At 41.5% G+C, this 12621-nt stretch overlaps 1 protein-coding gene across 2 annotated transcripts; it reads left to right on the top strand.

Moving 5' to 3' along the window:
- Positions 1-1108: 1108 nt before the first annotated feature.
- On the top strand, positions 1109-12581 carry ZNF518B (zinc finger protein 518B). 2 transcript variants are annotated; one of them, XM_033059822.1, is made up of 2 exons: positions 1109-1207; positions 8682-12581. In XM_033059822.1, exon 2 carries the CDS (start codon positions 8884-8886, stop codon positions 12091-12093), a length of 3210 nt encoding a protein of 1069 aa, XP_032915713.1. In that variant the 5' UTR covers positions 1109-1207; positions 8682-8883; the 3' UTR covers positions 12094-12581. The 2 variants fall into 2 exon arrangements, with proteins under 2 accessions (XP_032915713.1, XP_032915714.1); XM_033059823.2 differs by lacking the exon at positions 1109-1207 and adding an exon at positions 1453-1658.
- The last annotated feature ends 40 nt before the right edge of the window (positions 12582-12621 follow it).

The raw sequence follows: 12621 nt of genomic DNA, 5'->3' as shown, positions 1-12621 counted from the left end.
CAGAGATTGATACAGTAACACAACCATCATCTCTACGCTACAAGGACCACACACTCACTCCGCCCTCGACCAGCTATTCATGCCAAGACATTTGGTCTCACACCATCACAGTTTCGTTTCTTTGACAGTGTTTCTCAAAAGCCTTATAGAAATCCCAATCAGCCATAAAAGTTTCTTCACAAGTTTAAAGATATTCAGTAGACTACAGTGTTCGAAACTGCCATTGAGAGTGCTTTCTTACAATGCTAATCAAAAGATTTAACAAACTCTTGACGGCAAGATCTCATTTTGGAACTAAAAAAATTATAATTGAGAAGATTCTTTACCCCCAGAGTTCCCTTTTCTTTTGCTATGGCCTGAAGAGCCTATCCTAAAATCCAAGATCCCTATGTCCATGCCTAGACAAGATCAAGCACTCTAAAATCATTCCAGTAGAGAATAGCTCGGAAAATGTGTCATGGCAACACAGATTTCAACTTTGAAGACGTGTTAAAAATCTTTCATTTCAAAGACCTCATCTGGCAAGATTTCAGGCCCTGTGTTAGATATGGTTTGTTTTTAAAGTGGGGTTGATTTGATATTGCAGTGACATCAAAGGTATTTTATAGGGCAATATGCAGCCAGCTAAATCCTCTGCTAAGAACACTATTTCAAAAGACATCTGGATTTCATAGGAAGGATATGAAAATACCCAACTATGTCACTGCAGTGCTTCTCTGAGTGATGCCCGTGAAATGTGTGCCCATACCCCAGTGAACCACAGCGGAATGGGATGTAGAGAGGTTGTTGGGATGAAGAGCGCATCCTTTGGCCTGTTGTGGCAGCATGGAGGGGCAGCCAGCGGTAAGCACCCACAGCGCAGCTCCTCACACACGCGGCCCGGCGCTCCCCTCGCTGGGTTCCACCCGGTGCCCGGTGCCCGGTGCCGCAGGCAGGTGAGCGCTCGGTAGAGCTCTACGCGCGGCGGGCGGGGCCCGTGAGGTCAGTTCCGCCGAGCGGGCGGGGGCGGCCCGGCCCGGCGGCGGGGGCTCGCTCGCCCGCCCTGCCGGAATGAGCGCCGCAGGGCGGGGCGGCAGCGGCCGCGCAGGACGCGGGGCGGCGCTGCGTTCCTCCTGTGTCCGGAGACAACCGGAGCGGCGGCGGCCGGCGGGGTCAGCGCCGAGGGAGGCCGCCCTTCCTTCGTGCCCCTCGTCCCGCTCCGAGCCAGGTAAGGCCCCGGGCCCGCGGCTCCCGCCGCCCTCGCTGCCCGCCCGCGCGGGGCCGCGGGGCCGGGGCGGGCACGGCGCGCGGTGCTGCCCCCTGCGGGCCGGCGGCGGCAGTGCGCGGCGGGCGGAGGGTGCGCGGCCCGCGCAGCGCCTTCTTTCTCTCAGCGCCTTCTTTCTCTCAGCGCCTTCCTTCCCTCAGCGCCTTCCTTCCTTCCCTCAGCGCCTTCCTTCCCTCAGCGCCCTCCTTCCTTCCCTCCCTCAGCGCCTTCCTTCCCTCAGCGCATCCCCGCCGCACCGCGCCGGGCCCGCGCACGGGGCTCCCTTCCGCGGACAGGCGGCAGCACTGGGGCGTGGGTGGGCTGCATGCCCAAGAAAAGGAGGGTTTTGGTGCCTGCTGTCTCGTGGACGCCATCAGGCCGCTTTGGACTCGTCTGGACCGAAGCTGTTGTTCAGGTTTGTCGTCTTGGTCATCCTGAAGAAAAGGAGCTGTCGGGTTAGTAAATGTATTCATGAGCAAAATAGAACATCCTGTGTTTTGTGTGCAAATGAGGTTCTTTTGAGTATTTTGGCATAAGATTGGCTTAATTGAATCCCATATTGAATTTTGTTGCAAGACAATCTATCATTGGAAAGTGTTACATTGGACTCTTAAAAGAATTTAGACGTATAAAACGATTTTCTTCTAAATAAATAATCCAGTGTTGTCGTAGATGTAGCCAAAATGTCCTGTAATGTATATTTATTTTAAAAAGTCTGTTGTATGTTTAAGAAGACTAATGGTGTTTTACAGGATTTTTCTAGCAGTCTATTGTGCATTGTTACTGCAGTAGATGGTTGCAGTCAAGGCTCTTTTCTTGCACATACAAACAGTATGTGGCTGGTTTTAGCAGGAATGAAATCTGTGGCAATCAATTTTAACATCTACATGAGTGCTTTGAGATCTAGGCATGGAAGGATATGTGCTTTTAATGGGACTCTTCCCTCTCTTCTGTTTTCTTCAGTGCCATACTTTGCTGTATTTCCTACAGGCCTTAGAACTCAAGAGTAAGGTAATGCTTTATACTAGTCAGTATGCTTTGGATATGCAGAAAGATTTGGAAATCGTTGAAAATTGTGTGAAATGATGAAATGAGCAGCACAGATTTTAAGAAATTGATCATACATGTAATGACAACTCTATAAACGTCTCTGAGCACTCTCTAGAATACTGCTTTTGATGCAGTAGTTATTTGGTAATGCCTTGTTTAGCTTATTGCAGGAAGACCACCAAGCAGTTGAATGATATGACAGAAGTGTGTATCTTTCAGATACAAATAAAGCTAGGCCTTGTTCCTAGAGCTGCAGGGAAGCAGACCTCCATTTCAGTAGAATGCTGCATGGTGCATACATGTACCTGCGTCCATACAATGCCAAGAAACGTTAGTTGATTGGACAGTTTATCACTTATGCATTCAAAAAATAGCGATTTCCTTTCAATTGGTGTTTTGCATGACTTTATAAGTAATAAACATTTTAAGTGTAATTGATTTTTTTCCTGTAGAGTGAAAGAACTGTATATTTTTTTAATAAAATGAGCTCTAAAAACTTGATGCATGGTCCTTGCTCTTCTTAATTGTCTGCATTGTCATTCCTCATTCGTTTTGCTTTGAAAAACCTCATGTGTATTTCAGCTAAAACCCAAGAACTGTTACCACTGTGTGATTAGCTGTTGTGAGACAAAATGGCTTTTTAAGAAGAAATACTTGTAGACAAAATTTCTTTGGTGTATTTGAATTGTTTGTTTTTAATACAAAATTAATTATTTCAATTAATACAATATGTAATACTTGAGTGAAGCACTTTGACTCTCTCTCTAATTTAGGCCTAAAATTAGTGACTGGTAATCTGCAGCTGTGTAGTTGGGTCAGTAGAACAGTTAACTCTGCTGAACAGAGATAGCCAATGTTAAACAGTCAGTATCTATACAGACATATATATATAAAATTATAAAATACAGACAAGGCAAGGTAATTTTAAGCATGCACAGAGATTTAAATTTTTCACAGTGGCTCAAATTTTATACTCTGCATCCTCCTGATGCAGTGATGCAGAGTGTCAACCAATTTAGTTTAATCTTCTTGGTTTTTTAGTAATGACTTATATGGGGTATTTGGTACCAAAGCACATCCCGATTATTGGCTGCAGTCTATGATCTTTGTGTGTGAGAGGTGTGTGCTTTGCTGAAGGGCTCATTTATTTCATCACATAGGCTAAATGCATCCTGCTCATCACACCCTTTTCATTGATAGCAGCATATAGTTTGAACTAAAGGAAACTAAAGCCCTGGAGTATACATATTCTTCTTTGAAACGATGAACAAATTTTCAATTTGAAGTAAATAGAAATTTCCAGTCTGAAAGTGGCCACATCAGTGGTTTGTAACCTACTGCAGTGCAAAAACCCTTGTACTGGTTGAATTTGGCATAGTCAGGCTGCAGAGGATGTTGTGTCCTATTTTCCTTTGTTTTAATGGATCTTTGTTTTTCAGCCTTTATGTACGTGGGATATCCACAGTTTGGAATGCCTTTTAATTCCTGTGGATCTGTTAATCTCTTGTGTCTTGAGGAGCAAAGTTCAAAATATGATAGTATTGTGTGTAAGGCAGAAATGTTTGTTTTGTTGAATGCCTGACCTTTTAATGTCATTGAATTGCAGGTGTTTGGTAGAGTGAATGGGAAAATTTGGTGTATCTTTCTTGTGATGTCTTTTTTCCATGTGCTTCTTTTTTTTACTTTTTCCCCCCAAACTCGAGTCTCTAATTTTTTAAATATGTTTCCTAATTTGGGTATTTTGTAGTGTTTCTGAATATTCTTTTTTTTTTTTTTTCTGAATTAATTCCTGTGAAGACAGTGGCTGGAATTGATTTTGACACTCTTAGTGTCTGTTACTTCATTTTTCATCCATCCCATTCCTGTTTTTGCCATTGAGACTCTTTGTAGATTTTCTATCATGATACCTTTGTGTTGGTCTGTGTGCACTGCACGTGATTATAACTCATGAAATCAACTATCTGTCTTTTAATTAAATCTTCTGGAGTGTGTTACTGGCAACCCTTCAAATACCAAAGCAAATCTTTAGGGGAATTCCTCCCCTTCCTCACCTTCCCCAGTGGCATGGAGTGAATGTATGTAATGTTCACCTCTCTGTGTACATTGATGATCTTGGCTTTCTGACGTAGCAAGAATTTTTTTTTTCCCTTTTTAATACAGGCATTAAATATAATTTTGGGCTTGTTTTACTCAAAATAAGTATAAATTGGAGCTGTTTGTATCAAAACCTTTGTTATTAACTGGTCAGTGTTCAGGGTACACGGTGAAAAACTAGGAAGACAGTAGGGATGTTATTTTGACATCAATTGGTTATTCAGTTCTTTTTTTACCTTTTACTGGGTCTGGTTGGGATGGAGTTAAATTTCTTGAAAGCAGCCTGTACAGTGCTGTTGCCTTGGGTCTGTGGCTAAAGCAATCTCGATAACACACTGGTGTTTTGGTTGTTGCTGAACAATGTTTGCACAATGTCAAGGTTTTCTTACCCCCGCCCCCCCCCACCTCACTCTAGTGGGTAGGCATGGGGTGGGCAAGAGACTGGGAGGGCACAAAGCTGGGACAGCTGTGCAGAATTGGTCTGGGAATAGTCCTAGCTATACAGTGTTATGGTCAGCCATGAAAACTGGAAGTAGAGGAAGAAGGGCAGAGAGGCGCTTCCAGGTGCCTTCCAGGGTGGCAGCTGCTCGGAGACTGGCTGGGCATTGGTTTGCTTGTGGAAGATGGTGAGTGATTTCCCTTATGCCACCTTCCTGCTTCTTTGCTTCTGTTAAACTGCCTTTGTCCTGCCCCATAAACTTTCCTGTTCTGCTTCTCTACTTCACTCTCCTTGCTACTGAGAGAGGGGAGGGTGGGACAGCAGCAAGCAGTTCTGTCTGTGGCTGCTTGGCTCCTGCCTGGTATCAGCCTTGGCGCATATGGAACGCAGGCACACACCAACGCTTGAAACCTGCATTCTAGCAACATGGTTACTTGTCACAGGTCTGCATGAGAGTGTGGGTTTGGGCTTAAACATGGCAGACTTTCCTACAGAAAACTGTTTGAATTAGAAACATTTGGAAGGATTACTAGCCTGTTCTTTGAATTACCTCTGTTAAATTGTTCTGGCATAGTCTTGGACTCAGAAGCCCAGAACTGGAAAATTCAAGTGTTCTGAAAATGTTGGGCTGTATTTCTTGTACTTTCTTGCCCTTTAAAGGCTGTGGATTCTTTTTCATGTTCTCCCATAAAATGAAATCTACAGAGTTTAAAAAATACAAGAAAATTCTCTGGGTTTATACTTTTTTTTTGTGGTCAACGATGTTGATGGCATAAATCCTCTATACTTAGCTTTCAGTTAGTTCACGTGGAGGGCAGTTTCAGTATTAATGGATAACAGCAGAGAAAGGCAAATGCTGATGCGTTTTCTCTGTTTCCTTTCAAATGCCTTATTACTTCTTTCTTAAAGCTGTATAGAAATGCATAAAGCATCTTTGATCTGGATCTTGAGCTTATCAAGATCTCTTATCATTTTTTTCCTGAGACAAAACAGTGGATGTCCTGAACACAGGCCTTCCACCGCCCTTGTGTGTCAACGGGTTAATCTTATATCTAGAAAGTGGTAGTAGCCAGGGAAGGATGTTCCATCTGAACTACTGCAAATGTTTTGCTTTTCTTTCCTCTTTAGAATCAAGGTAATAGAGCACATGTCATCCACATTAGAATTGCCTTAAGAAAATTCTCCAGATCATGATACAGCAGTCATGTGTACTTTCCTCCTTGCTGCAAGGCCGCTATTGATTTGTTTTTCACATTGTGTGTATTTTCACAGCTGTCTGCATAGCAGTGAGATGAAATGAGATTACTGCAGTTCTAGAACTACTCACTAAAGAGTTTGAGTGTACACCTATCTATCTGCTTCAGCGTGAAAAGCTTGTAATGTTGTCCCTAACCAGTTTTGGAACTTACTTTTACTGTTATTTGTGGTTACTTCAGAATACTTTGAAGATACTCATCTTTAGGGCAGCATTGCTATAGCAGTTATGGAAATCGATGGAGTACAAGGAAGATCATGGAGTCACTGAGTGGTTTGTGTTGGAAGATACCTAGTTCAACCTGCTGCCATGAGACAGAATGCTCTCTACTAGACCAGATTGCTCAGGGCTCCATCCAGCCTGGCCTTGAACACTGCCAGGGATGGGGCATCCACAGCTTCTCTGCACAGCCTGTTCCAGCGCCTCACCACACTCACAATAATGAACTTCTTCCTCATGTCTAATTTAAATCTACCTTTCTTCATCTTGAAGCCATTCCCCCTTGTAAAAGTCCCTCTCCAGCCTTCTTGAAAGTCCTCTTTTGGTACTGGAAGGTGCCATAAGGTCTCTGTGAAGCCATTTCTTTGGGCTGGACAACCCCAATTCTCTCAGCTTGTCCTCTTAGGAAAAGTGCTTCAGTCCTGTGATCAGCTTTGAATGGGTCCAGAGGAGGGCCATCTTCCTTGTGTTGGGGGCCCCAAAGCTGGCTGCAGCAGCAGTCCAGGTGGAGTCTCACGAGAGCAGAGTGGGAGAATTGCCTCCTTTGACCTGCTGGCTATGCTGCTTTTGATGCAGTGCAGGGTATGGGTTGTGAGCACATAAGATGCAGGAAAACCTTGTTGGATCAGATGTTTAGTCTTGTCAAGCCATTGGGGAGATCGCAGAATTATATAGGCTGGAAAAGACCTACAAGATCATCAAGTCCAACCTGTAAGCTAGCACTGCAAAGCCAACCACTAAACCATATCCTTGAGTGCCCAGTCTATATGTCTTTAATCACCAGGGAAGGTAACTCCACTACTTCTGTAGGTAACCTGTTCCATTTCCTGACAACCCTTTCAATGAAAAATTCTTAATGTTCAATCTAAACGTAGTCTGGTGCAACTTGAGGCAATTTCCTCTTTTCCTGTCACTTTTATCTGGGAGAAGAGACTGCCACCCACCTGGCACAGCCTCCTTTTAGGTAGTTACGGAGAGCAGTAAGGTCCCCCTGAACTGTGTTTACTCCAGGCTCGACACCCCCTGCTCCCTCAGCCACTCCTTGTAAGATTTACTCTCTAGACCTTTGACCAGCTCCCTTGCCCTTCTCTGGATTCACTCAGGCACCTCAGTGTCTTTCCAGTACTACAGTTTAATTTCATGATTAGTGTATGATTACTGTGATGAGAAACTGCTTAAGTGAATTCAGCATTGTGCTTTTGGAGTCCAAATTAGGCCCTGATCTTTGTAGGTAGACTTGGTGAGGATCTGGACTTCAGAAGCAGAAACCTTTTGTAGGGTGTGTTGAAAAACAGAAATCGCCTCATGCAATTGAGTCTGTGATGGCAAGTGTGTGCAACAGTGTGTCTATAACTAATGGTGTTAGAATAAGAAAGGTGTTGATTGGACTTCATGTATGTCTCAAAAGCCTAATTTGATTGTTTATTTTCCAAATAACAGTGGTCTCATAGTCCTGCCAAAAACTTAAAGGTTATTCTTTCTGCTAAATATAGTAGAGACACAGTGCTGGAACCTGTGGGGCAAATACATTGCATGGGTTAATTTGGAGTTTCACAGTGATATTACTGATCTCCTTCTGCCTTATGTTGCATTGTTTATTTTGCTTGATTGACATTCTGTTTTACTAGGATGAAGTGAATTATTTATATGCTTGTCCACCTATATAGAAGGGATTACACTGTAATATTAATGGAACAGAAAGTAATTAATTTTGCAGCCACAGATTGTTTTGACTTCATTACTTTGAGAATATGTGAACCATAAATCACATCTTGTTATGAATTAGTGTTCAAGACTCTTTGTATCTGAAACATTGGCACTGATTAGAAAGGAATTCCTTCTGTATGTCAGGAATTTCCGTGCTAACTTAAAAATTATTTTATTTAAAAACAAACTAATAGTTCTGTGTTTCTAGTAACCATCGCAGCCACATTCTGTTTGTCTGCTATTCACATATGAATGACACTTGCAGTGTTTCATGCTATCTTGTCCTGAGTTGAGGGCTATATATGAACTGAAATAATACTCTGCTGCTCAGTTCTGTTATCAAGTATCTTGTTTGGCTTATAAATACATTTCGTAAGTGTAAAATTTTTCATGACATGGGAGAAATTCCATGAACTCCTTAGGTTTTGGTGCATAGCAGGTAATTATATAAATTTGGGAACATTTTGAATGAGAGCAAATGTTAAAGGATTATTTTATTTGGTGGGTTTTAGGGGTTACTGGTTGTCTGTGCAGAATACGATCAGTGATATATTAACAGTAGACTTGCACTCTGTAATTCATCTGTAGTCCACTAATAGTTCAGTTATTAATTCATTGAATTTCAGTGATCACTGAATCTTAATTAATTTAATCTTCTTTTTTTTATTCTTTAGTGCTGCAAGCTGATTTGCTAAGAACGTGAAATATAATATGGATGCAGTTGCTTGAACACCATTTCTTCCAAAGCTTTTATTCTACAGATTGGTGGCCTGAATGATTGACTGATAAGCAACATACGCAAGACTAATACCAAGAAAACATTCTGCCTGTTGCCGCTGTGTTTAATGAAAATGGTGCAAAATTGCTTCTTCTGAAATGCAGTTGAAAAAAATGAGGGAAATTTTACCAAGATTGTACCCTGGCCAAATTAATGATAAAAATAATTCTTTAACTACATCCCCGAAGCAATCTGATGATAAAACAAATCTGTCAAAAGGGGCGGATGACCAAAACTACTGTTACCAAGGAACTGAGGCTGAGAACAATAAGTTGTCACTGATAAGCTGTATAAAATGCAGAAATGTTCAGAAAATTTCAATTCAAGATATAGAAAAACATAAGAAGCTTCAGTGGACTGAAGACAAAAATTTCATCTGCAAGAAGTGCAGTCATATTAAACCACCAGGTTTCGATTTTGTTCCTGAGGGTGCCAATGCAGCAGACTATGAAAAACATGGAAGAAAAACTCCAAGTAAAACCCAGAAAACATTTAAAGTAAAAAATTTTCTGCCAGGTAAATACTACTGTGATAAATGCAGATTTTCAACAAAGGATCCTTTACAGTATAAAAAGCATGTAGGGCAACATGAAGAAATTAAGTTTCTTTGTTCCCACTGTAGTTATGTATCCTACACCAAAGGAGAATTCCAGAGACATTTGGTGAAACACACTGGAACCTTTCCATATCAGTGTGAGTACTGTGAATATGGTGCTGTTAGACATGACTATATAGTTAAACATACAAGAAGAGTGCATGAAACACCCAGAAAACGGCTGCCAAATACTCTCATGAACCACAAGCAAAAGAAACAGAGTCAAAGCACTTTATGTAAAAAGCAGAAATACAATAAAATTCCTCTTCAGAATGAACTTTCAAATTTTTCTTCAAACATGGTTTGTGAGATTCCAAGTAAAGCAAGTAAAACTGTCTGCTCATCTCAAAATGTAGAATGTAGCATAAACACATCATCAGTCCAGGATAAGACTATATTGGAGCCATCTGAAATGAGTGTATGTGAGAATCAGAGTGTGGAGGTTGAGGTTTATTCTCCAAAAACAGAGCCTTTACAACCTGGGATGCCTTTAACAGTAATTGCACCATCTGAACTTGTAGTTCCTTCCAACTGTTTAGCTCAGATAGTAGAGCTTAAAATAGTGAATGGAGCACAACAACTGGTTCTTAAACTAATTCCCATGAAAGAAGCAACTTACAAACCTGTGAACTGTGCTGAAGGGGAACATGAGAGTCAAGGTATAGAACAATCTGCAGAAGTAAAAAACCCGTCTTCTGTGTGTCAAAATGAGTTACTAACTATGGAAGTGAATGTAAACAAATTATCCAGTGTTAGTAACCAGCCCAATTTGGATAATATGTATGACAAGAATTCTGAATGTTTTTGTTCTTCTGATCCTCAACTCTCAGGCTATAACTCTGTATCTATACAGAGGGAAGATACATCAAAAGTATGCTTTCATTTGGTGAAAGGTATTGATGCCCATTCAGGTGTTACAGAACTTTGTTCTCCATCTCTGGTGATGAACAGTACTGAAAAAAAAAGTGATCTCAAATCCTCAAGGGGGAAAGTAGATGTAAAAAATAGTGATCTGTATTGTTATAAAGAAGGTGAAGACACATACCGTGCAAAATACACTTCAGTTTCTGAAGGCAGAAGTTCTAAGAATGCTTCAGTAGAATCTGCTCAGGAGGGCAAAAATTCTTCTGCTGTCTGTAAAGAAAAGGATATATTGTCTGTGAAGAGGGTTGACAAGGAGCAAAGGAGACTAGCAGTCAGCTCTACTGAAGCACATTCAACTGGAAAGGATTTTGATAAAAAACCTATTACATCTTCTGAAGCAGGAAAAAACTTCCATGTTACTAGAACTCCACCTTTTGAGGATATAACTTTTGGCTTGAGCAAAGTAAAGAGAACTGAAACCATAAATCAAAAGAGCGGTCATCTTCTGGAACCACTAGAACTACAGAAGATGGAAAAGAAAGGCCGTCCTTTTGAAGGACCTGTTATTTCATCTGTATTTTCTCTTAGCTCTGGGGCTAAAAATATTCCAGAGGATATCAGATGGGATGACACAACACGCAGGAAGAAATCAGCAACGTTGCTGTGTAGAAAGATAGCTCAACTCATGAATGCTGCTGAACCTAACATGAAATCCATGCCCTTGAGATGTCAGGCTTCTAGTAAGAAGTTGCTTTTGCCTCAAGAAAATTCAGCAAGTTGTGCCCCTGAAGTGGAGCAACCTGCGACTGTGTCTGAAGCACATGGTGGAAGAGGTGTGATTAGTAATGAAGAACACAGTGAAGATCAGCTCTTTACATTTGCAAGAACTTCTAAAAACAGGGTAACTAAAAATTCCCATGTTGCTACCCCAATGTTTATCCCCAAAGGGACAATGCTAAGAGTGCTGAATGCTACTAGCAGTCAAAGCTCATATGGAATAGAAAACAGGAGTGAAACATCAGCTCCTGTGCATCGCAATGAAATGTTTCTGCCTCGCCCAGTCCCCGTGAGTGTTTCTGAGACGCCTAGCAGTAAGTTCCCATGTTTGCCTAATCAGAGCGAACCCAATGCTGAGTCCCAAACTATATCACTCAGGCAAAGACCAAAGCGAGAGGCAAGTGCTAAAAATAACAGCAAGCAAACTGGTGTACCATTTCAGAAAAGCAGTGATGTAAGCAAACAAAGCAAGCCCTATTCAAAAAGTCAACTAAGTCCCAAAAATAAGACAAGACAAGCAAGCATCAGAGAACTTCCTAAGAGGAAAGCAAGAGCTCAGTCGGAAACCACTTCAAGTTCTGATATGTCATACCTGTTGACAGCAAGACGTCTTCGACTTGTTCCTCTGAAAATGAGTCAGTTGATAAAATGCCCTCGTCGTAATCAACCAGTTGTGGTATTAAACCACCCTGATGTTGATACACCAGAGATAATTAATGTCATGAAGACTATCAACAAGTATAAAGGTCAAGTCCTGAAAGTAGTTCTATCAGAAAGGACAAGAAGTTGTCTTGGTGTCAAGCGTTACCGAAAGCGTCTTACTCTACAGAATGCTGAGACAGGAAACCAAGCAAAAAAGCAGAGTATGCTAAAAATGAAGCTAAAGAAGACCCACAAAAACAACTACCAAGTGGTGGCAACTTCACCAGCTGAAGCACTTCAATGTCTGTTTAAGTGTTGGTTTTGTGGAAGAGTATATATGGACCAAGAAGAATGGATAAGTCATGGACAGAGGCACTTAATAGAGGCAACCAAGGGTTGGGATGTTCTTTGTCAAGGAAAAAAACATTAAGTGAGAGCCTAGGGGAGGTTTCCCCTCTGGCTTTTAATGAGTGACATTAACTTGCTTGGAATGGAGGGTGGAAATAACTGCTTTATTTTGCCAAAAGTCCTCTACTGTTAGCAAAGAGGAGAAGAGAGTAGAGGTACAGAGAGATAGAGAAGCTGATAGTGAGGATTAAGCGCTATTTTGCACTCTTATGTTTGAAATTTGTTTTGGAGGTCAGCTTCATCTGTTTCACAGGAGAAATTTGAAGAAGATTTGCTATGCAAACATCTTTCTAGTTACCTTAGGATACTGTGCTGTATGTGGTTTGTGCTAGGTCTGTATGGATTAAAATCTTAGATGATGAGATCTTTGTAAATTTAACAGGATTTAGTTTGCTTTATTACAGCATGGTGTTTCAGAGATCGAGCACATCTGTATGGAAATACACCTTTGGTCCTCTGTGGGCAGCAAGTGTATGTCATAGGTTTCAGTGGCAAATTAGGCACTATGCATAAAAAGTAAAATTTAAATGCAAGTGCTCTGTTTCAGTGA

This window comes from Catharus ustulatus, chromosome 5 (genome assembly GCF_009819885.2).
Source record: "Catharus ustulatus isolate bCatUst1 chromosome 5, bCatUst1.pri.v2, whole genome shotgun sequence".
NCBI classification, from domain to species: domain Eukaryota; kingdom Metazoa; phylum Chordata; class Aves; order Passeriformes; family Turdidae; genus Catharus; species Catharus ustulatus.
The sequence above is the reverse complement of the archived record's forward strand: the minus strand, read 5'-3'. Positions and strand labels throughout refer to the sequence as shown.